The 25,444-nt window shown below is 41.3% G+C and overlaps 2 protein-coding genes across 4 annotated transcripts in view; one reads left to right on the top strand and one right to left on the bottom strand.

The window, feature by feature from the left end:
• The window catches only part of ubap1lb (ubiquitin associated protein 1-like b), a 424,774-nt gene that overhangs the window by 342,069 nt on the left and 57,261 nt on the right, over positions 1 to 25,444 (top strand). The window lies entirely within an intron of this gene.
• On the bottom strand, positions 6,373 to 25,006 carry LOC141760250 (protein NLRC3-like). 2 transcript variants are annotated; one of them, XM_074622905.1, is made up of 12 exons: positions 24,953 to 25,006; positions 24,291 to 24,440; positions 23,897 to 24,013; positions 22,456 to 22,553; positions 19,847 to 21,704; positions 18,188 to 18,361; positions 17,915 to 18,088; positions 16,356 to 16,529; positions 15,596 to 15,769; positions 13,916 to 14,089; positions 12,050 to 12,223; positions 6,373 to 10,114 (listed from the first exon to the last, which is right to left on the bottom strand). In XM_074622905.1, the coding sequence occupies exons 2-12, from the start codon at positions 24,419 to 24,421 to the stop codon at positions 10,042 to 10,044; spliced, it is 3,321 nt and encodes a 1,106-aa protein (XP_074479006.1). In that variant the 5' UTR covers positions 24,422 to 24,440; positions 24,953 to 25,006; the 3' UTR covers positions 6,373 to 10,041. The 2 variants fall into 2 exon arrangements, with proteins under 2 accessions (XP_074479006.1, XP_074479016.1); XM_074622915.1 differs by lacking the exons at positions 17,915 to 18,088; positions 23,897 to 24,013; positions 24,953 to 25,006 and having other exon boundaries at positions 19,847 to 21,701; positions 24,291 to 24,437.

The following is a 25,444-nucleotide window of genomic DNA, read 5'->3' on the forward strand; positions in this document are numbered from 1 at the left end:
CAAGCTGGATAAGAGTTCAGGCCTGAAATCATATACGTTCCATTATTGAGTTATGGTGATAGCGCCACCTACTGGCTACAAGAAATGGTTGTATAATGCCACCCACCCTCATAAAAGTGCCTTGTAAGGATGCCCCACGGGTTCTCATCATGTCATTTGCAGCGTCACGCACTCCATGCAGAAAATATCCTCTAAATGTTGCGTGCAGTGTCCGACTTTCATGATGTCATAGGTCATGTGAGAAGACGCCATTTTATCACTTTACAGGTATGGAACTTTACGATACTCCTCCTAGAGGATTCAAGAGAGCCATCTCAAAATCGGGCAGCAGAATCTCAACACCTTCACAATGCAAAATTGCAAAGCTTTTGTGTTTTCGCGAAACAGTGTTGTTGTGGAGGCGCGGCAAATGTCGATGTTTCTACATGACACCTGAGGCTGTTTTAACTTGACTTTACATTGTCCAATTTGTCCCTAATTTCCCTAGCTGGATAAGAGTCCAGGCCTGAAGACATATATGTGCCATTATGAGTGATAGTACTAGCGCCACCTACAAGAAACAGGAAGTTGTTATAAATTGACTATACATTGTCCAATCTGCACCAAACTTGACATGTTTTATAAGAGTCCCAGCATCAAGACGTATACGTTCAATTATGAGTTATAGTCATTGCGCCACCTAAAGGAAACAGGAAGTTGTTAGATTTACGAGCCCAATGTGGCATTATACTTGCATGTGAGCAATCCTTATTGTTGAGCCGTGCCTGAGGAACCTGCTCAATAGAATCAGGTTTTAATCAAATCAAACCATGTCACTAATCTTTCTGACTTAATGAAGTCAACACCCTGAAGTGTGAATAATTCACATCAAAACCAATAAATAACACAGACAATAAGTTTGTCTTTACAGCATCTTTTCCCATGCGTGACAATGGGACACAACCAAACTCTGACGTTCACGTCGGTTAGGTCGCTCACCCAGTACCGTTGTTGTTTTTCGCTCTTAACTTTGTCACCAGTAGCTGCAGTTTTGACTTCATGAATGTAACGGGGTACCAAATGACATACTGATATGCTTTTAGTCATGATTATAGGTGATGACAGTACAATATCTGAAATTAGAGGCACCAGAAGCTAATAAAAAAAGTGCAGTGCATTTCTTTTACTTGTAGTCTCTACACCACAAATCCCTCACCTCAGTGTGGGTGTAGGAATAACACTGACAACAGAGAGGTGACAGTGGAGGAGGTTCAGAGGGTTCTGCACCCTGCGTTAAAAGCTATGAACACCTATATAGGTGTTTTCAGTTTATTTGGCTGATTAGATCTCTGCTCACTGTAATTTATTGACATCTTCCTGAGTCTCCTGTCAGCCTTCATTGCACCTGTTTGGGCATTCTTATCATTCTTGTTGGTAGATAGAGATTTGTGATCTCATTAATTCCACCTTCAACCTGAGCAGAGAGCCAGAATAACTGAAAACACCTGTGTGGGTGTTCAGAGGACAAACAGGTTCAGCTTATACAGAGTTTGAACAAAGTGTTCAGATGTACAACAAAAAACAACAAATAAGTAAAGATCTTACAGTCCCTTCGAGTTGGTACTAAATGTGATTACTACATTATGAAAATGCACAGTGATTGGCAGTTTGGTTATAGCAAGTTCACTCTACTTGACTTTAGCCCTGATTTTCAGCCTCCAGACTAGCGACTAGAAGGGAGCCCATAAATTGCGTAATTTGATCTGAGATCTGCAAAAACTCTCGTGAGACTCGCTGCCAGACAACCTATCCTAACCTCAACCATTCGAGGCATACGACACGACACAGGAGGCTGTTGTAACTTGACTCTACATATTCCAATCTGCCCCAAACCTCACAAGCTGTATAAGAGTCCCGGCCTGAAGACATATACGTTCCATTATTGAGTTATGGTGATAGCGCCACCTACTGGCAACAAGAAATGGTTGTATACTGCCACCCACCCTCATAGAAGTGCCTTTTAAGGATGCCCCACAGGTTCTCAACAGGTCATTTACAGTGCTACGCGCTCCACACAGAAAATACCCTCTAACTGTTGCGTGCAGTGTCCGACTTTCATGGAAATGCACGGCAGCGGGTACCCCCGAGGTGCGCAAAGGGGCGAGGGCCCGTTCAACGCTGCTTGCAGCTTTAATTATTATTATTATTATAAAACCTACTAGTGGGTGTAGCAGGCCCCTTTTGACCCACATCTATCGGGCTAAAAAACCCTGATAACGCCAATTTAATGGGCTGATAACATTTAAACGGGGTGCTAGTGCACTATATTTTCTTTTTGACACTATGCCTTTGATATGTGTGAAAAGCCATGCGACACTACACGCCTGTCGTCATGAATGACATTTTAACAGCCTCTCGCCTATACATTCGGTGTGAGGCTGGACAGACCCCAATGGGTTCAAAATCTTCTTGCTGTGAAGTGACAGTTAATAACCAGTCACCACGTAACCCCCCACACCATCCAGAGACTACAGGTAGAAAATAAGCTTTTAGCTACAGCTGGTGCAATAAATGCAATGCAATAAGTGTTGACCCTATTTTAATAAACAAATAAATGTAGAATTTAAATTTAATCAAACTAGGGCTGTCAATCGATTACAATATTTAATTGCAATTAATTGCATGATTGTCCATAGTTAATCTCAAATTAATCACACATGTTTTAATCCATTCAAAATGTACCTTAAAGGGAGATTTGTCGAGTATTTAATACTCTTATCAACATGGGAGTGGGCAAATATGCTGCTTTATGCAAATGTCTGTATATATTTATTATTGGAAATCAATTAACAACACAAAACAATGACATATATTTCCCAGAAACCTGGACAGGTACTGAATTTAGTAAAAAATAATATGCTCAAATCATAACATGGCAAACTGCAGCCCAACAGGCAACAACAGCTGTCAGTGTATCAGTGTGCTGACTTGACTATGACTTGCCCCAAACTGCATGTGATTATCATAAAGTGAGCATGTCTGTGAAGGGGAGACTCGTGGGTACCCATAGAACCCATTTTCATTCACATATGTTAAGGTCAGAGGTCAAGGAACCCCTTTGAAAATGGCCATGCCAGCTTTTCCGTGCCAAAATTTAGCGTAACTTCGTAACGTTATTTAACCACCTTCACGACATGTTATTATGAGATGGTTGGTACCAATGTATCATATGAAGCCACTACTTCACTCTAGCTTTAAAACTGAGCCCGCTGCAACCTAAAAATCGCATGTTGCGTTAATGCGTTAAAGAAATTTGTGGCGTTAAAACATGTTTTATCGCGTTAACTTTGACAGCCCTAAAGCAAACTGAAAGTCTGAGGAGGAAGAAGTCACAGCAATCTCCAAGAATTGCATTGCCGAAATGCACAATGATACTTGTTTTTTTTACATTAATCATTACTAACATGTACAAATATTGGACCTTAATGGTTTGAAAATAATAATACAAACAGTTATAATTGACCTTGTTTGCAGTTGGAGTCCTGTCAACAGTTTTATAGATGTAGTTTCTTTGAAAATACTTCGTGGACAGAAGGTAGAGGTTCATTAATTGTTTCCTCTCCTCAGGTGTGGTCAGGTCTCCGTTTCCTGGCCGGTGAGTGGCTGTGGGTGAACGGGGCGAGCATGTCGTACTCTGACCTGTCCCTCTGCCCCCCCGTGAGGCAGCACTGTGGAACCATATCCAAGAACAACACGGGCAACATGGAGATCGCAGACTGTACTGAGAAAAGGAACTTCCTGTGTTATAAGTGACATCACCACCATCATCTGCATCAGGCTGGTCTCAACCACAAGTTTATATTCACATGATATTCAACCTGGCGCACAGCTTATTCAGATGGTACATTATACAAATGTGTGGGTTTGAATAGCCTACGTTAATGGAACATGTATCTTACTAAGAAATAACTTTGCAAATGTTTGATCAAACTTTCTGATCAACTTTCTGAAATATTATCTGTAAACTTTGACTTCCCTCATAGACTTAGTCATGTATCAGCTCAGTAAAAGTTAAACCGCCCACACATGATCAACGGTAAAATCGCTCTGCGCTACCGTTGACGTGGCACACCGCTCGACATTGCCACTAAGCGCGGCGCTCATAGTTCCAATTATTTCAACTCTGAAAGGTCAGCGGCAACCAAGGTCAAAGTGCAACCATGAGATAACAGCTGCAACTGCTGTTGTTGCCTAGAAACAGTGAATGGCGTTCATTGTGTACTTTTTTTGATGACATACCTGCGCTGCGCTTTGCCTCTGCAAAGGGGTCGTGTCTAGAAGGTAACCCACAATTTGCGAAACTCTTGTAACATGGTTAAGGTTAGACATTGACCTCGAATGGTTAAGGTTAGGCGTTGACCCTGAATAGTTAAGATTAGGCATTGACCTCGAATGGTTAAGGTTAGGCATTGACCCTGAATAGTTAAGGTTAGGCATTGACCTCGAATGGTTAAGGTTAGGCATTGACCCTGAATAGTTAAGGTTAGGCATTGACCTCGAATGGTTAAGGTTAGGCATTGACCTCGAATGATTAAGGTTAGGCATTGACCTCTAATAGTTAAAGGACCAATATGTAATATATTTACTTTATTAAATCATAAAATGACCATGATATGTCATTACAGATTAAGAAAACATGCTGAATTGAATATTGGCTTCTCCGACAACAATGCTACAGCCAGTTTGTTCTTATTTGAAATTTCCATTCCTGTCCAGAACGTCTGTTTTTGTTTTGGCCGGCGTGATCCCGTCCACTGACCATTTCAACAACCCGTTGCCACATACAAAACAAATTGGCATGCAAACAGCCTTCTGCAGCCATGGAAGCAAGCTAACAAACTGGATCAACAGAGATAACGTTAACGGTCATCTCTCTGTGGTCCATGTGACAACTGCTGGCCAGCTAACGCAGTCGTATCGAGAAGGTAACCCTATAATTGCGAAAACGTGCACTAACTGCTATTAGTCACATCACAGGAGCAGACGGGCCACGGCTCCAATGTTTAAATCTTGGACCGCTGTTATCCATTTTAAATGCTAGCAAGCTGTCAGTGCTACACATTGTTCCTTTAAGATTAGGCATTGACCTCGAATGGTTTAGGTTAGGCGTTGATCTCGCACATTTTTGGGTCCCTGCGCCCTACCTTGCGGTGAGCGAAGAGCAAATTTCATATCATGTGAAGGCAGTCTTAGTCATTTAAAATCAACTGATTACCTGCGATGAGGTCTCTTCATGTATCATTAAATTACAAAAATCCTTAATGTGTTTGTTATCAAAATGTAGTAGGTTTTACCAATCTTTTTCAGTAAATATTGTTGTAGCGCAGACCAAAGAGGTCCATTATATTTGCACAGCTCCACTGCAGAGAGGGTTTCATGTTCAAGGGTTGGTTCACCCAAATAAAAACTAAAAAAACTAAAGCACATTTCCATTTTTTTGTTTCATCACTGTTTTCATTTTTTAAACTCAAATCAAAACGTAAGCAATGTAGTCACAGTTAATTGGTTTAAGATGCAGATCACATTATTACCATTCAAGCTTATCATATTTAGTAATGATTATAGTGTTTATAGTTACTGTTGGTAGGTTTACGATTGTATATTTATTTACATTTCCTTATTTGGACACTATTAACTTCATAAACTGATCCTTTAACAAACAATAGAACCTGTGCGATTTCTTATTTGTGTGACCATAGTGCACTTTGTACACTGTGGAGCTAAGCAAAGATGATTTACTGTACATGGAAACAGGCCACTGTGAACCATATTCATGTTGTAATGAAAACACTGGAGATGAAACTGATTCAGAGTTGCTGTGCAGAGAAACATACTCTCTGCAAATCACTGAAGACAGCTGGAGGAGTGAGTATCAGTGTTGGCCGGCTGACACACACACACACGCACACACACACGTTGTGTTTCCATCACTTGTAGCGTAGGTTTAACCCCGTATTGAAGAAGACTTGAAACTAGCCATTGAGACCATAAACTCATATTTACATAAATCAAGTACGCTCATTTTTCTCATAGACTTCTATACAATCAGACTTATTTTTGCAACCAGAGGATTCGCCCCATTAGAAAGAATGCAAGTTTAAGGCACTTCCGCATTGGCTTCACTTTTCAAACCCCGGAGGTAGCCCACTGGTGCTGAGGTGTTCAATTCCTGAACTCTCCAATGTGAACACCAGAATGTTGGCTAAATAAAGAGGTGAATGTATGATGTTATTTTCTTACCTTTCTCTCCTTTTCTTCTCTTGCATAGGACTGGATTTCTTCACCTCTTCAGGTGTTTAAAAAAAATATTTCAAATGAAACTGAGAAAGAAAATTCCCTCTTTGGTGGAAGTACTCACAGCTTGTGTCCATGACCTAAAATGATTCACATTCAATTCAAAATAAATGGAGCTGAATGGAATGTGAATACAAGTATACTTGTTTTCATTTCAAGGAGTCACAAGCCAAAAAGGTTGGGATGAACATGTCATGTAGTTCAAGCATGTCACATAAATGGACAAAAAGAAAGATCCGAGAACTAGACCTGAAAAGCAAAAGATAATTTGAGTGGAGACGACAAAACACACAAAAAACAGCAACAAGCATATTTTAAGAACATCATTTATTTCACATGATATAAAACAGATGGGCTATGAACTTTTTGCATATTGACCCTAATAATATTGATAATAACCTTTTATAGTTATAATATTCGCTCTTCTTTTCAGTGTGTGCATAAATGATGCTATCTTGATTTATTTTATGTTTTTACAGTTTATACATCTCTTTAAAATTTATTTTATGTCCTGGAGCTCCAAAGTCCTACTTATTGCTTCGTACATGTGCTATTCTCCAATTCTTCACCACAGGACAGATTCAAATGCAAAATATCTAATCCGTGTCATGTCCTCAGCCTCTGTATATCTTCTAAGTGATGTAAACCAAAGAGAAAAACAAAAAGAGACACAACTGAAAAAGCAGACTGAAAATCCAAAACATTCACAGATTGTGTGTGTGTTGTCCACAGACTTCAGGAAATTCAGAATGTCTTTTCAACATAATCACAACTTCTGCAAAACACTTAGTTCTTTCCAAAAGAATCAGCACCTTGTTGAAGTAAAAATCTGCTTTATGTTCATATATATATATACTTTTTATATATTGATTATATGTATATCAAATGAATGAAAATAGAGTAACAATCAGGGAGCCTCTGGACTCAAAATCAAAGCAGGTTAAAATCCAAGAGCATCGGCGGTCACTTTGGGGTTTAAGTAAAGCACTGCATGTGTGTCAAGTTCTGGTGCTTTGTCCATCTGCGGTGAGACTCAAGTGCTCCTGTATGCAGCTGTACACTCACCTCCAACAACTCAGTAACAGTAACCTCCTCCAGATCAGTAGAATATTCTGAGAATTATTATGCTAAGATGACTTTAATAATTAGTAAGGTATCAAAAGTACTGTGTATTGATGCGTGTGTGTACAGTTGGCAACACATCTATGGAGATGTTACCCCCAAAACAAGTCGTGCATTCAGTCACGATTGTGAAATGGTTATATATACTGTATATATAGCCATAAAAGTATGGCCAATTAACAACAGCAACACAAAAAAAGAAAGAAAGAGAAACAGAAAACTGTCACCTAACTACGGTCTATGTGGACTGACAACCAAAAGAACAGGATTGACTGTTCAGTGTTCATTTTTGTTACTTGTTATTCAGCCTGACTAGATGAGCGGCATAAATAAATGGTTTATATAGTGTCGAGTATTTGGAGTAGCTGGCTACTTCACAGACAAATCATCAAATAGGTTGCAGTGATACATGTTCTTCTCTGAAACTGAATCTGCCGCATCTGAAACGTCACTTTCCAACAGTGGACTCGGGTGTGAAGGTTCTCTATTTTTCAAAGTTCTCTTCTTTCATTCTTAACACAATCACTTGAGTCACTTTCCGTGTGTACAACCGAGTGCGACACCATGAATGACTTAAAGGTCCCATATTGTAAAAAGTGAGATTTAAATGTCTTTTATATTATAAAGCAGGTTTAAGTGATATATAAATACTGTGAAAGTATCAAAACACTCAATCCATGGAGAAACACACAGCCCGTATACAAAAACTGCGTTTGAAACAAGCCGTTAGGATTTCTGTCCATTTGTGATGTCACAAATCTACAATATTTAGACCATTTCACAGTTTTAAACATAAACATTCTAAATGTGTCCCAGTTTATTTCCTGTTGCAGTGTATGTGAATGACATCAGCTGACAGGAAGTAAACCCAAGCTGTTTCCTAGCAACGCATTTCCATTGCCACTCCGTTGAAATGCACTAAAACGGAGTATTTCAGACAGAGGGTAAATACAGGTATATTCAGGCATGAGGAAAATAATATGTTTTTTGAACATTAAAGCATGTAAACGTGTTCTAGTAGAAAACCAGAATACAAGTATGAACCTGAAAATGAGCATGATATGGGACCTTTAAGGAGAGACTTTTTGAAAGTGTTATCTCCATTTGCGTAAATAATTATATCGAGACTGAAAATGCACGCAAAAGAGAAAACCAAATTCCAAAATAGAGCATGTTGTTCCGGATCACATGCAGCCATGTGTATTTTATGTGAAATGTATGCACACAAACATATCCCCTTTTCGCATCATAATTTCAGTCTGGACCTGGCTTGCAGGGGCTTTAAAAGGCATGTCTACACGGACGCAAAGATACACTGCTATTTGAATCAATCTAGCGGTCTACCCAGGCTGCATAACATCTGATTTACTCGCACTACACACATGTAGCTGTGACCTGAAGCTTATTTTTACATTTTCAAGTCTGTTTTCTTCAGTTTTATGCACGCAACTACAATGATTGTGTGTTGGGCTCTGAGTGCTGCCAAAACGTTGATGACTGACACCCAATAATGTGGTTGAGTGCAATAAGGAGGACTGAAGGTGGTACTCTGCTAACATGCTGCTTAATACACAGCCTTTGTAGACATGGTCCATTCTAACTGCTACTGTGGTCAACACATCAGACCATCAGGTGTTCATTTGTGTTATTGTGGAGCTGCCAAATAGCATTTGTGTTCAAGAAGCCTACTTAGATTTAAAACTCTAGAGGATAAACAGATAGTAAAAACTGTAAAAACAATCTTCTTTTTTAAAACTAGTTCAGCCTTTCTAAAACATACATATAGGCGGCTGAAACAGACATAGCACAAGCCCTGTACAACAAACACCCCTTCTCAAATTAGAGAGGAGAGGGAGCGGCGTTAGTGAGAACAAAGAAGTGAATCAGAGAAATAAAACGTTATTGCTGAAGCCCAGAAACATCCCGAACACAGCTAAATAATAAGAAAAGAGGAAATCCAGGCAGAGGGCTGCAGGCTATTTGTAGATACAGACACCACCATACACTGCTAGTGGGTCATAGTGATGATTGAGAGGGATTATTTTAGGAGCAGTTTACACATTGTTTTCTTTAGGTAATTCCTGTATTTTTCAAAAATCAGTTGAGACTTGAGTTAGTCACATATTCCTTGTCTACCACTTTCTTTTCAATTATGGACCTAGTATGGTTGTCTGTTAATACACAGGTGGAGACTCATTTGGAATCCAGAAAAACTCAAGACTCCAAGGAACATATCTGGGATGGGCAGGTATATTTCAGCTAAAACAGACATAATTTGTAACTTTTTTATGATTTCACCATTTCACAATCTTATTTTTATGCAGAAATGTTTTGAGACAAATCTGACTCCAGAGATTGGTGTTTTGCTCAGGGACAGATCCAACAGGTGTTAAAGATACGGTACATGCGCCTTTCTCTCTGTCTGGAAGTGATGGCGGCCCGTCTGTGTGTTGTCAGTTAGTTACAGTAGCAGGGCTGTCATCCTCTCAGTCTCCTTGTGGGCATGTATCAGCAGTATCAAAATAGTCCTGTTGTAACGCAGGAAGCCGTGGAGCATGCTCTGTGCAGGCAGGCTATATTTGGGCTTTACGGGACGCCAGTGTGCATGTCGAGGCCGGCGTCGCTCATGTGTCGCTGCTCACCAAGGTGAATGTCTGCGCTGCAGGGTGGAGAAGAGAGGGAGAATGGAATTAAGAGTGAGTCACCAGTGAATAAATTCAAGTTTATGTTGTTGTTGTTGTTTTATTGGTGCAAAAACAAAACAGAACAGATACAGAACAGTGATATAAACATAAATATATATATATATATATATATATATATATATATAAACTGGAAAAACAAAGTTCGGAAACTTGTGTTTGGTGGATTATTTCTCTGTTGTTACAATGCTAATTGGCATTGTATTTTACATCGTTGGAAAGCCTGTTTATTTACCTTTGCAATGATGTCCAACTTGTAAGGATCATGCATTTGTGGGATGAGCAGCACAGCTGATTATGTGGGGAGCGCCCAAGAAAAATTTGCCAAAATGCTCTAAACAGTGTATTCTCATAAGGCTACCAGGAAGCCTGCAATGACTGCCCTTCACCGTCAGGCCCGTTTGCGCTGGTGTCAACAACACAGACAATGGAACCTGAACATGTGGGGGAATGTCATGTTCAGTGATGAGTCCAGGTTCTGTCTGCCAAAGTTGGACGGCAGGTCAAAGTATGGAGACGACGCGGAGAACGCTATGCTGATTGTTGCACCGATGGAGTAATAGCTTTTGGTGGAGGCTGTGTCATGGTGTGGGGCGGCATCTCCCTCACTGGCAAAACAAGGCTTGTCATCATTGAAGGCCATCTCAATGCAGTGAGATATCGGGATGAGATTCTGCAGCCAGTGGCGATCCCATATCTCCACAATCTGGCCCCTAACTTCATCCTCCAAAATGACAACGCTCGCCCCCACAGAGCCAGGGTTATCACAGACTACCTCCACAATGTGGGAGTAGAGAGAATGGAACGGCCTGCCAAGAGTCCACACTTCAACCCAATTCAACATGTGGGATCAGCTTGGGCGTGCTGTACGTGTTAGAGTGACCAACACAACTTCGTTGGCTGACCTGCAACGAATCCTGGTTGAGTAATGGAACGCCATCCCACAGCAACGTATGACCAGGTTGGTGACCAGCATGAGGAGGAGGTGCCAGGCTGTTGTGGCTGTGTATGGATCTTCCAACGCTACTGAGGCTCCTGACGGTGTATTAAATGAATAAAGTGTAAAATAGCCAATATGTCATGTTTGTTCCTTGTTACTGATAGAGAGTTCAATCATCCAATCCACCAAACCACTCCAAACAAGAGTCAACACCAACAGGAGAATACACTGTTTACCATTGACGGAGCATTTTGGCAAATTTTTCTTGGGCGCTACCCACATAATCAGCTGTGCTGCTCATCCCACAAATGCATGATCCTTACAAGTGGGACATCATTGCGAAGGTAAATAAACAGGCTTTCCAACTATGTAAAATACAATGACCATTAGCATTGTAACAACAGAGAAATAATCCACCAAACACAAGTTTCCGAACTTTGTTTTTCCAGTATATATATACATATAAAAAAGAACCTTGACCAAACGGTCAAACTAGGCAGCGCTGATCAAATATGAATCAATATTCTGTTACGTTAATGCCTATTTCTCTCCTAAAATGTTTTCAGAATCATCTTGTAGTGCACGGTTTAGCTGTAAAATGAGAAAATTAGTGACGCCGCCGCCATTGTGAAATCTGGTGAAGGAACGCCAAGTTCTGGTCACATGACCAGAGCAAAGCCAATAGGAATGCTCTCTCAATAAAATTACCTTTGATTGGTCAAAGTCTCCCGTCACAGGCTAGATTTATAAAGCCTGAAAACAGAGCCATGAGGAGGTGCAGAAGTCTAGTTATCTCTCAGAACATTTGAATTACAATATGCTGAAAGGTTATTATGTCATTTTTGCCCAATGATGCCAAAAATATACTGGATACTGACACTTTAACTGAGGAAACACATCAATATACAATACTGCTGGAACCAGCATGGACCGACTCCGACCCTCTACTGACCTCAGAGTCTTGAGTCTAGAGTTTGGACTCTCCACAAGATCAGACAGGAGCTTCACTCCTGAATCCTGCAGCTCGTTTACTCTCAGATCCAGCTCTCTCAGATGGGAGGGGTTGGACTTCAGAGCTGAGGCCAGAGAAGCACAGCTGATCTCTGACAACCTGCAGTCGCTCAATCTGAATAAAGAATAAATGATGAAGATAAAAAATTACTTTATAATCCAATCAGATGTGTTCAGGTTTTAAATGTGTAGCTCAATAGTACTATGTCCTAATCAATGGGCTTTTCCCTAAAATGAGTAGAGTGACTTTGTCATTGTGTTATTGTGGATCATCATAATGTCAGCCTTCTACAGACATCATCCAAATGTCACCACAACATTCATACACCTATTCATGTCAACACACATCAATAACATGCTGCTGATCTCAGTCATGTCTGGAATTAGAGGATCACTATATTGATCCTTTAAACGGCTGCATTTGGTGTGTACGTGTGTGTGTGTGTGTGTGTGTGTGTGTGTGTGTGTGTGTGTGTGTGTGTGTGTGTGTGTGTGTGTGTGTGTGTGTGTGTGTGTGTGTGTGTGTGTTGAAGGATCAATATCAATGATCAGACATTATTTGTGGAATACGTTGAAATGAATAGAAACCACAGAAATATTTCTACTTCATTAACTAAACTTGATGAATTTAAAACTAATATTATTTCAGAGGATCTTCTGTATCCAGATGTGACCATTTACCACAAATGATAAACATGAATTTACTTTAACAACCAACAGTGGACTGTGTGAATGTGATCAGGCCGTTCCTGAAAAAGAGAGCATTGCTCTCAGTGAACCTCCCCCTGAATAAATAAAGGTAAAAAAAAAAGAAGCATGCGGACTGGAGCTGTCTGATGGGTGACCATGCCCAGGAGATGACCATCGAGGGCGCTGGCAGGAACAGGACCCAACAGGAGAACCTGATTGATCCCAAGCTGCTGGGTCAAATCTGCATCGATCAGACTGATCTCCGGCAAGCACCATGAGACCATCCAGTTCCACATCCTGCAGTCTCCAAGGCTTCCCCTCATCTTGGGCTACTCTTGGCTCCGCCGCCACAATCCCAATATTGACTGGACTAGGGCCCATTTTGGGATGGAGCTTGGCCTGCCACCAAGTTTTCTTAAAACAGGCCGCCGCGCCCCAGTCAACCACTTCTTCAGGCCAAGGCGACCTCCCTTCCCCCGCACCGCCCTTATGACTGTGCCATCGGCCTGCAGCCCGGTACGACCCCCCCTGAGGGGCCGTCTGTGCTCCCTGTCCGCTCCAGAGAGGATTTCTATGGAAACAAACATTAATGACTCTTTGGCCGCTGGTATCATCCGTCCCTCCTCCTCGCCTGCGGGAGCAGGCTTCTTCTTCGTGGAGAAGAAGGACAAGTCCCTATGGCCCTGCATCGATTATCGTTACCCTCTCCCCCTCATCTCTTCTGCTTTCGAGCTCCGGGAGGGGGCCACCATCTTTACTAAATTGGACCTGCGCAATGCCTTCCATTTGGTGCACATCCGGGAGGGAGATGAGTGGAAAATGGCCTTCAACACACCCACGGGACACTATGAGTAATTTGGGCATGCCCTTTGGGTACCCCCTGAAAGACTGTCAAGGCTTTCAGCCTTCATCTAAAACTGTACCGTGAGTTTACTTACCTGCTTGTCCTGGTTCCTGTATACGCCGTGAATAAAAGACATTATCCACATTACCTGTCAGTGTTTGTGCTACATTTGGGCCAATACCACACCTGTTACAATGTTTGTACATAAATCAGGTTAAATTGTTAATTAAAGATATAAGATCTCTAATAGTAACAGAGAGTCAGTGAACTGACCTCAGAGTCTCCAGTCTACAGTGTTGACTCTCCAGAAAACCACACAGGAGCTTCACCCCTGAATCCTGCAGCTTGTTGTTACTTAGATCCAGCTCTCTCAGATGGGAGGGGTTGGACTTCAGAGCTGAAGCCAGAGAAGCACAGCTGATCTCTGACAACCAGTAGCCCCTCAATCTGAATAAAGAATAAATGATGTAAGTTTAGAAGACAACGTTTCTGCTTGAAATCATTCAATGTTTAATAATCTGTTCAGAGCTGAAGGAGGTTTAGAACGTAGAAGTTTAGAAAATGTATACTCCAAACACCTGAACCCAATGTGTGTATTATTATCATTTATTACATGGCTGTGTTGAATACTTGATTCTGATTGGTCAATCACGGCGTTCTGCAGTCTGTAATTTCTGTATAGCAGACCATTGCTATGTATAGTAGACCGTTGCTATGTATAGTAGACCGTTGCTATGTATAGCAGACCGTTGCTATGTGTAGTAGATCGTTGCTATGTATAGCAGACCGTTGCTATGTATAGTAGACCGTTGCTATGTATAGTAGACCGTTGCTATGTATAGTAGACCGTTGCTATGTATAGCAGACCGTTGCTATGTGTAGTAGACCGTTGCTATGTATAGCAGACCGTTGCTATGTATAGTAGACTGTTGCTATGGGCGCAGTTCTGATTTCGGACTCTGGAGGACCATTGTCAAAATATTGATTTCTTCAGTAAGTAGCCGTGTAGTAAGCGGGATAATGCGCAGCTAGCGGGTCATTGTTGTGAAATAAACCCCTTCAGGGCGTTGAGAGACCCCAGTATCACCCTGTCGGGGACTCTTTCACAACAATGAACGGTTTGCTGTACATTATCCCTTACTTATTAAAAAAAACATGATGTGGAATATAAGATGAACATCAAGTGTTTAAGAGGTTCAGAGTGAGTTATCCCTGTAGGATTTTTTCCTGTTATATTAAATTCAGGGTTGACTATGTTATCCAGTATACATTATTTGTTATATTGGTTGAAATGGTCTTTACACCCCGACAGCGATCCATTACTTATGAGCTCTGAAAAAGGACCGAAAAGAGCCGTCATTTATAGCTGCTGTAATCCTGTAAAAACGTCTACCAATCACTGCCTCGAGGTCTGCTTGGAAAGAACCAATGAGATGCCTCCCTGCCTCCCTGCTCGTACTCTAACCTTAGTGTGCAGCAGCCTGAGTTCAAAGTGCATCGCCGCCGCAAGTTTACTGGAGAATGGAAGAGAAAACTCAGCCAAAAGTAACACTGCCAGGGTTATTTGTCATGAGTTAGCGTTGTTGAGTTGAGGTCCTCTCTCCGCACTGTGTCTGTGAAGTAGTTACAATGCGGCGGTGCTCGTGCATGTGTGTTTGGGGGGGGAGGCGTTGCCTTGGAAGGAGCCCTGAGGGGAGGGTGTGGGTTTAGACGGAGCTCCTGAGGCGATGCTACTTTCAAATTATGCTAGCTTTCCAACATCGTCGACCCTATCTTTAGGGTTTTAAATGTGTGGCTCAACATGGCTCTGCCACAGTCAATGGATTAAACCCCTGAAGAATTGAGGTACTCAGTGTGGATCAGTATAATATCAGCCTTATGTCTGCAGTTTAGTGTCACCACAACTTTCACATCATATTAATCTCAGTACAGAAGTAAAAAATGGTGTCTGACCTCAGAGTCCCCAGTCTACAGTGTGGACACTCCAGAAAACCACACAGGAGCTTCACTCCTGAATCCTGCAGTTTGTTTCCATCCAGATCCAGCTTTCTCAGATGGGAGGGGTTGGACTTCAGAGCTGAGGCCAGAGAAGCACAGCTGATATCTGACAAACTGCAGAACCTCAGTCTGAATAAATAATAAATGACAAAGATAAAAATCACTTTATAATCCAATCAGATGTGTTCAGGTTTTAAATGTGTAGCTCAACATTACTATGTCCTAATCAATGAGCTCTTCCCTAAAATGAGTGGAGTGACTTTTTCATTGTGTTATTGTGGATCATCATAATGTCAGCCTTCTACAGACATCATCCAAATGTCACCACAACATTCATACACCTATTCATGTCAACACACATCAATAACAGGCTGCTGATCTCTGTGTTCATCTATGTGTGTGTGCTGAAGGATCAATATCAATGATCAGACATTATTTGTGGAATATGTTGAAATTAACAAAAAACAGAAATATTTCTACTTCATTAACTAAACTTGATCAGTTTAAAACCAATATTAGTTCAGAGGATCTTCTGTATCCAGTTGTGACCATTTACCACAAATGATAAACATGAATTTACTTTAACAACTAACAGTGGACATTTTCTACAGTTTCTTTAAGAAACACAAGTAAGTTATGTTTGTACATAAATTAGGTTAAATTGTTAATTAAACTTATAAGATCTCTAATAGTAACAGAGAGTCAGTGAACAGACCTCAGAGTCTCCAGTCTACAGTGTGGACTCTCCAGAAAACCACACAGGAGCTTCACTCCTGAATCCTGTAGCTCGTTGAGGCTCAGATCCAGCTCTCTCAGATGAGAGGGGTTGGACTTCAGAGCTGAGACCAGAGAAGCACAGCTGATCTCTGACAACCTGCAGTAACTCAATCTGAATAAAGAATAAATGATGTAACTTTAGAAGACAACATTCCTGCTTGAAATCATTCAATGATTAATAATGTGTTCAGAGCTGAAGAAGGTTTAGAACATAGAAGTTTAGAAAATGTAAACTCCAAACACCTGAAGCCAAAAAGACGCAGGTTAAAAACTGTAAAGTACAAAAAGTGAAACAGAGCTCTAATTAATATTAATGACAACTTGCTGCTACTTCAATAAAGACGTAGTGATTTCACCTCTTAAACTCTGGCAGCTCCACCAGTGGATCCATCTATACAAACTCATGTTGTGCAGCCAAACACAAATAAAAACCACAGAAATTGATTCAAGATTCAACTCAAGAGCTCAAAGTTTCCAAAGATGTCAAATATGTCAGGATTTTGGGGAAATGTGAACAAAAGTCATCTACAATATAAATTTTAGGAATAGTTGAGTCATAAAATCAAAGCATCTTCAGTTTAAACTATTCAGTCAATATAAGCATCATAAAGCTTCACCATTTTTTAGAAAAAGTAAATACTGAATATATTTGTTATGGTCTGATAGTTGAAATAGAGATTATTTATTTTTCTTCTTCATATTGATGTATTTTTTATCATCATTTCTTTGAGAAAAAAAAAACATGTTGAAAGTCAAGTATTGTGATATACAGTGGAAACCGCTTATAGTGATCACGGTTACAGTGATCATCTGCTTATATGGATCAAAGGGCTTGGGACAGAATCATTCCAATACAAACGCTGTTTAAATAATTTGCTTATACTAATCAGTAGTCCGCTTATAGTGTTCATTTTGGGTCTTTTCATACATGAGAACATCTGGCAAAACCTTTTAAAATTACGTTGGACTAACATTAATTACATTTTTTTTTTGTTTTTTACTTTACTCCCTTGATACTCTACCTCCAAGGCGCAGCGAGCAAGGAGCCCGGGAAAAGGTGCATCATTCATCTGCATACACACTCGCGCTGCAAAGCCGGCCAAAAAATAGCAAAGCCTCACCGTCGGTGAGGGAGAATTTCTTTGTATTCATGTAATAAATAATACAAACGCCAATTAGATGGTAATCTGCAGGAGAAATGATGCACAACAACAAAGACTCACTTATGGTAATCATCCACTTATACAGTAGTGATCAATTTGACCCAGACAGACGTGATAACTATAAGTGGTTTCCACTGTATTAAGGTTTTAAATGTGTAGCTCAACATTGTTTTTGCCACAGTCAATGGACTAAACCACTGGAGAAGAAAATGTACTTAACATTAAGATACTCAGTTTGGATCAGTATAATATCAGCCCTATGTCTGCAGTTTAGTGTCACCACAACTTTCACATCATATTAATCTCAGTACAGAAGTAAAAAATGGTGTCTGACCTCAGAGTCTCCAGTCTACAGTGTCGACTCTCCAGAAAACCACACAGGAGCTTCACTTCTGAATCCTTCAGCTTGTTTTTACCCAGCTCCAGTTCTCTCAGATGGGAGGGGTTGGACTTTAGAGCTGAGACCAGAGAAGCACAGCTGATCTCTGACAAACTGCAACGACTCAATCTGAATAAAGAATGAATTATGTCGATAAAAATGAATTTATAATCATCTGAAAACATTTAATTTATAAAAAACTTCATAAGCTACAGTCGGTGAATTGACCTCAGAGTCTCCAGTCTACAGTTTGGGCTCTCCAGTCCAGCAGAAAGCAGCTTCACTCCTGAATCCTCCAGGTTGTTATTACTCAGGTTCAGCTGTCTCAGATGGGAGGGGTTGGACTTCAGAGCTGAGGCCAGAACTTCACAGTGAGTATGTGACATCTGACAGTCAGAAAATCTGTCATGACACAAAAATTACAAAATATGTTATTATGAAAGAGGACAGTGAGTCTCTGAGATTCCACAGCAAGAAAGTCTGTCATGATTATATGAAAGAGGACACTCTGCTTAAGCATGAGTTACATACTCAATTTTAAGAATAATAATCCTTTATCTATACAACACAGGTTTAGAACGTGCTTTTAAGATTGAATACTGTGTACACAGCAGCTAAAAAATAGAATAAATACAATGCAATTCAGAAAAAGATTAGAAATAGTTTTAACAAATAGACAAAAAAAAATAATCAAATCTAATTAAAGCTGCAAGCAGCGATGAACGGGCCCTCGCACCTTCCCACATGACGGGGTACTGGCAAAACGCTGGTGGATGTGGCCAGGCACAGTGAAACCAGAACTCTGCTGAGAGTAATGATGCCTGCCACAAGAGTCTGCGACAAACCACTCCTGACTTATGAAAGGGGGCTGGACAAAAGTGTAGGGGGCGGGGAACATCGTCACTAATGAAAGAGGATCTCCCCGCTGAGTCCAATGATGCCTCCCACAAGAGTCTAGGACAAACGGTTCATGAGTTGTGAAAGGGGCGTGGCTAATGTGTAGGGGGCGGGGCCATCAGTCTATATTGGCAAGTAAATGACCTCAGGCATGGACCATCATCATGGCTGAGAAATTTGGAGCAGATTTGACAAAGAATGCTGAAGTTAAAACAACTTCCTGTTTCATGGAGAATCACGCCAAATGGCTGCAAATGCTACGGCAACGCCGTTCATCAAAAACTCACAGTCTTCACAATAATGCATCATCAAGGTCTTAAGGCTTTTCTGACCACATTTGTGGTTCAAGCACACTTCCTCATACATATCAAATATGATAAGTACAGAACAGCTGATTTCAGGTGCCGTATAAGGCAGCTTCAGCTTTGATAACCACTTCTCTACCTGGTGGATAGATAAACCACTGCAACTGGTTTCCACATGTAGCTCCATGGGGGCATTACTAATCGGTCCCATGTTCACTATGTCATCGTGGGGGACTTCCTTTCAGTCAAGAACCCAGCAAGGTCCCAGCCCAGACCCGTCACGGATCGGCCTGGGCCCCATCATGGAGGGAGGGGAAATTCTAGGTGGCTGCATCTGTATATGTTGTGGTAAGATGCTGGTGTGAAACCTCAACCACCTCTAAAGTCCTTGATTTGTTTTACCAGGTTTTCTTGTTGCCTCCATTACCCAAATACAGATTTATAGAAGAAACTGTTAAGTCTTAAGTTATTAGAAATATCATGAATAGAACTGTGTTCATTACCTTGACAGCTGGAAACCCAACCAACTGAAAAATCAACATTATTTGCATTCAACATTTGACATAATTTATGTAATAGACATGGGGAACACTATTTGAAGGATAATAATTGTATAGTGTGTATATTTTAATAACTAAACTACTAATATACACTGATTTACAATGTTAATCACATCTGGACTTACTCAGCTTTTCTGCAGTTCCTCACAGCTGGAATCAGTCTCAGTCGTCCCTCTTTTGTTGTCTTGTACTTGTTCAGGTCCAACTCATCCAGAACCTCCTCTGACATCTGCAGCATGTAGGCCAGAGCTGAGCAGTGGATCTCAGAGAGTTCCTTCTCTGATCTGTTCTCTGACTTGAGGAACTCTTGGATCTCCTCTTGTATTGAGTGGTCGTTCATCTCCGTCAGACAGTGGAAGATGTTGATGTTTCTGTCAGGAGAGATATTATCTTTGTTCATCTCCTTCAGGTTGTTGATGGCTCTCTGGATGCTTCCTGAACTGCTCTTTGTCCGACCCAGCAGACCTCCTAAGAGCCTCTGGTTGGTCTCCAGAGAGAGGCCATGAAGGAAGCGAACAAACAGGTCCAGGTGGCCATTTTTACTTTCAAGGGATTTCTCCATGGCTCTCTTCAGGAAGACATCCAGTGATAGGCCACGACTAGCATTGTTTCCAAAATACTTAGAGATGTTCTTGAGAGGAGACTTTGGGATTGACTCTCTGTGCTTGTAGTCTTCTCCCAGGAAGGCCTCCAGTACCTCTGTGTTGCTGTTTGTGTAACAGTGGAACATGTAGACTGCAGCCAGAAACTCCTGAATGCTCAGATGAACAAAGCAGTAGACTGTTTTCTGGAAGATCACACACTCTCTTTTGAAGATCTCTGCACAAACTCCTGAGTACACCAAGGCCTCTGTGACATCAAGACCACACCGCTCCAGGTCTTCTTGGTAGAACATGATGTTTCCTTTCTCCAGATGTTCAAACGCCAGCCTCCCCAGCTTCAGAAGAACTTCCCTGTCAGCCTCCGTCAGCTCCTGTGGACTCGTCTCACGTCCCTCACCATACTTCTGCTTCTTCCTCTTTGTCTGAACCAACAGGAAGTGTGAGTACATGTCAGTCAGGGTCTTGGGCAGCTCTCCTCTCTGGTCTGTAGTCAACATGTGGTCCAGAACTGTAGCAGTGATCCAGCAGAAGACTGGGATAAGACACATGATGTGGAGGCTCCTGGATGTCTTGATGTGTGAGATGATTCTGCTGGACAGCTCTTCATCACTGACTCTCCTCCTGAAGTACTCCTCCTTCTGGGTGTCAGTGAAGCCTCGTACTTCTGTTACCCTGTCAACACATGCAGGAGGGATCTGATTGGCTGCTGCAGGTCGGGAAGTTATCCAGACGAGAGCTGAGGGAAGCAGATTCCCCTGGATGACGTTTGTCAACAGCACGTTGACTGATGACTTCTGGTTGACATCAGACACAACCTCGTTGTTCTTGAAATCCAGTGAAAGTCTGCTTTCATCCAGGCCGTCAAAGATGAACAGAACCTTATAGACAGCGAGCTTCTCTGCTGTGACCTTCTGTAATGTTGGATGGAAAACATGGAGCAGCATGAGAAGACTGTACTGCTCATCTCTGATCAAGTTCAGCTCCCTGAACGAAAGCAGAACCACCAGACTGACATCTTGGTTCTCCAAGCCCTCTGCCCAGTCCAGAGTGAACTTCTGCACTGAGAAGGTTTTTCCAACGCCAGCGACGCCGTTCGTCAGAACAACTCTGATGTGTCCCTGTTGGTCAGGTAAGGCTTTAAAGATGTCCTGGCACTTGATTGGAGCGTCATGGAGGGTCTTCTTGGAAGCTGTCTCAAGCTGCCTCACCTCATGTTGGGTATTAACGTCTTCACTCTGTCCCTCTGTGATGTAGAGCTCAGTGTAGATCCTGTTGAGGAGGGTTCCATTTCCTGTTTCATCAGTTCCTTCAGTCACACATTCACATCTCCTCCTCAGACTGATCTTATGTTCATCTACAACCTCCTGCAGACCACTATCTGCTGAAAGAGAGAGACAAGTTTAAGACAAAACAAAGAAACTTATTATTTTCATTGCCAATATGAAAATAATCATTATAAGAAAATATAAAGAAGTTAAGGTTATAAAGTCATCATCCCTTCTTGAAGTCAAAACTAACGTCAAAGTGATTTTTATATTTATTTTTAATAGTCTTTCAACAAGTCGCTCTGCAGAACGTATGTTTGTAAGTCAGAGAAGGAAACTGTAGCAGGAAAGCTAATGTTGTTCAAAGTCTGTGGCTCCTGTTCAGTTCAGTTCAATTCAATTTAATTTATTTTCATATTGCGTCAAATCATTACAGAAGTTATCTTAAGACGGTTTTCAAATAGAGCAGGTCTAGACTGTACTCTAACTAATTTAGAGACCCAACAAGAGATCCCCCATGAGCATGCATTGTTATGCGACAATGGCAAGGAAAAACTCCCCTTTCATCAGTGTGTCTGTCTGTCTATAGTAGAACAGTGATGTTGTTGCTTTACAGAGATTAATAGTTCTCCATCTACATCTATGCAGATGGAAAACAAACATCATTCTGATTGGTTAATGCAAAGATGGAGTGCTATCATAAAAACAAACATTTTCTCTCAAAGGAGAACAAAGTACAAGTGATACAGAGCAGATATGTATGGTGGAGAAGATCTTAAACAGTTGTCACAACAATAGTCAGTGTATTAAAACATCAAGTCCTGTTTCCAGACATGAAGACATCAGCAGACCGATCTACAGTCTTACTTTGTACAGTGCTGGTCTGACTGGCTGTCTGAGGTCCAGGTCTTGTTCTGGATCTGGATATCAGCTCCTCCCCAGAAGCATGACTCCTCTTCTTCTCTCTGTGGAGACATTACTTTAGAACTAAAATCATTTGTTGATTGTTGGTGAAAAATATCCAGACTTGGCCGATAATGTCTAGAAGCTCAGATGGTCACAGAGAAGAGTTTAAGTGTTGTTACTTTTCTGTTTGAATTCAGCATTCAGTCTGTAATGAAAATGTTCGCTTTATTTTAAAGGGACTGTTCGTAACTTTTTAAACGTATAAATGTGCCGGGTCGGGACACATGCGCGCTCGCGTATGCGCGCTCGCGTATGCGCGCTCGCGTATGCGCGCTCGCGTGTGGCCGAAGCCACTGCTCCCCTGCCTGCTTGCCTTGACTCAGACAGCACGCGTTCTCGCGTACTCGCTCCACCTCTAGACGTGAACGCGCGCTCACTCCACACTGCAGAAGAGTTAGTTTAGCTCTGAGAATATCTAGTGAATGTACAGTGGACGTTTAAGCAGAAATAACTGCTGCAGCTCCTCCAGACCAACAGAGGTCTGGTTGTCGTATCGTTACCGACCGGGTGCCGGTGTCTTCCCTGTTCACTCCAGCTGCGGGCGGAGACAGTTACGTTACACGCTGCGGAGCCCCGCTGCCTCAGTCTGTGCTGAGGCAGGAAAAGCCAACACTAGGATCAGCATTGATTCATGAAGAGACCTTCGTCTGGTCAGCTAACATTACTGCCAAGCAGGTGAAATATAGAGTGATATTGTGGATTTAGCTGACGTGTGTCGCCTCACTGTTTTGAGCGATGTTCGTTCATGTCTATTTAGAGTGAGCAAGCGCGAGCCCGACGCTGACTTTCGTTTATTTCACGGCCACAGGTGTCGCTGTTAAGAAGCAATTCCTATCTGACTGTCTTAATAAACAAACTCAAACCATCAACACATGATGATCAAGGTGAGTAAATATTTTCTACAGATGCTTTTTCACCACATGTTGCACAATTATGATGTGCGCTGATTCAAGATGACACCCAGTAGGTCATAACAGCTGATTTTCAAACCAACAAAATATTTTGAGGACAAATTGAATTGAATTACACATTTGAAGCATATTCTTCCAGATTTTGAATAGTCGCAGATCTTTAGACCATTTCACAGTTGTAAACGTAACAATTCCAAATGTGTCCCAGTTTATTTCCTGTTGCAGTGGATCTGAATGAAAAAAATATTTTAATTGATGATAAATTGTAAAATGGAGATTCTCGGGTGTTTTGCTACAGAAATACAATCAGTAGTTTGTATGTTTGTATGTGATCCATCTTAGGTTGAAACAGTATCTGCACTTATAGTTCTGCATCAGGACTATAAATCTTTTAGCCTTAGATTCAGCTTACAGTAAAAACAGTCTCTTACTTTGTGTCTGAGGGTCCAGATTCATTACTGAAGTCAACAAGATAATATTTGGACTGGTCACTCTTCATAGACAGACAGCTGGGTACTGGAGACTCTGCTCTCTGTCTGTACTGAACTCTGCAAACACCAAGATGATTTTATTCATATCACATGAATCCTTGATAAATTCTCTTTTTTAGGTCATTAAGGTAGCTCTAAACACACAAACTACTGCTGCTGTCGACAATAAGGAGGTTTAAAAGTTTGTACTTGTTTTCTTAGATTAGATTAAATCTTCTCCAGGTGACTGAAAGCTGTCACAGATACTAAGAGCAAGAGTTGATTTGACAAAGTCTGTTAAATTTTAGTTGTCAAATACATTTATGTAGAAATTGTAATATAGCAGCTCTCTTACTTTGTGTCTGAGGGTCCAGGTTCATTACTGAAGAGTAGAGGACAACCTATGGACTTGTCACTTTTCATAGACAGACAGCCAGAGACTAGAGACTCTGCTCTGTCCTCCTCTTCCTCCACACAATCACTCATCTTCTGATCTGAAGTCAGTCTGAGAGGTAAAACGGGGACACTGGCTGTGAGCCCAGAACACAAGAATCAAGACAAACAAGTTTGTTCAAGAGTCACAGGCAAGACGGAGAAAACATGGACACACACACACACACACACACACACACACACACACACACACACACACACACACACACACACACACACACACACACACACACACACACACACACACACACACACACACACACACACACGCACACACACACACACACACACACACACACACACACACACACACACACACACACACACACTACAGTACAATAAAACCACCCAACATCCACCTGGTCAGTTCTCTTTAAATCTCTGCTTGTTTTCTTGGGTTACGGCAGGTTTAATGAGTATTATTCAGCCAGTCATGACTTTGTGTTCACAGATGAATCAAACAGTTGAGTTCATTCTAACATTTCTCTCCTCTACAGTCCACAGGGACAAAACTGACTCAGAGACTTTGACAGTGAAGTAATAAAATGTTGGATTAACTCTCACCCTGCTTCAGCCTTCAGTCTTCATCCTTCTGCCTTGTTGTCTCTAAATGGAGTCTGGAGTTGACTGACTGAACACTTTCACCTTCCGGGTTCCCTCACTGTTCTCATGTACCTGGATCAACCGGATCAGTGTGGCTCCTCCCCTCTCCATTTACAGGAAATCTTTCACCTTAGAGTTGATCTACGAGTGTTTGTGTGTGTTACTCACACAAATCATCTTTTTAACACAATGTGTTTATGAGAATCTCTTTTGTCTTGAACAGGTTGAATTAAAAAGGGTTTTGGTCAAATGTTATCTCATTTTATGTTTAAATCATGTCAATAAATCCGTTTAGTTAAATACTAACGTGCTTTTACAGTTGTTTTTTTCCCAGAATAATGACTAAGATTTTTTGGAACATCTGGAAGAAAAATTATTCTTTCTGTTGCACAATAAAAGTAATTCTTAGTTGTAAGTCTTTTTCATAATCTAAACAGCCAGAAATGACACATC

The sequence above is a fragment of the Sebastes fasciatus genome, chromosome 2 (assembly GCF_043250625.1).
Source record: "Sebastes fasciatus isolate fSebFas1 chromosome 2, fSebFas1.pri, whole genome shotgun sequence".
In the NCBI taxonomy this organism is placed as follows: Eukaryota; Metazoa; Chordata; class Actinopteri; order Perciformes; family Sebastidae; genus Sebastes; species Sebastes fasciatus.

Bases quoted from the DNA above. Each gene is read 5' to 3' on its own strand.
- LOC141760250 (XM_074622905.1), bottom strand. From the start codon at position 24,421: ATGAGTGATTGTGTGGAGGAAGAGGAGGACAGAGCAGAGTCTCTAGTC. The intron at 24,014-24,290 runs GTAAGAGAGCTG...TGGTGTTTGCAG, and splicing joins CCTGGACCCTCAGACACAAA to AGTTCAGTACAGACAGAGAG. The intron at 12,224-13,915 runs GTCAGTTCACTG...TTCTTTATTCAG, and splicing joins TGTAGACTGGAGACTCTGAG to ATTGAGCGACTGCAGGTTGT.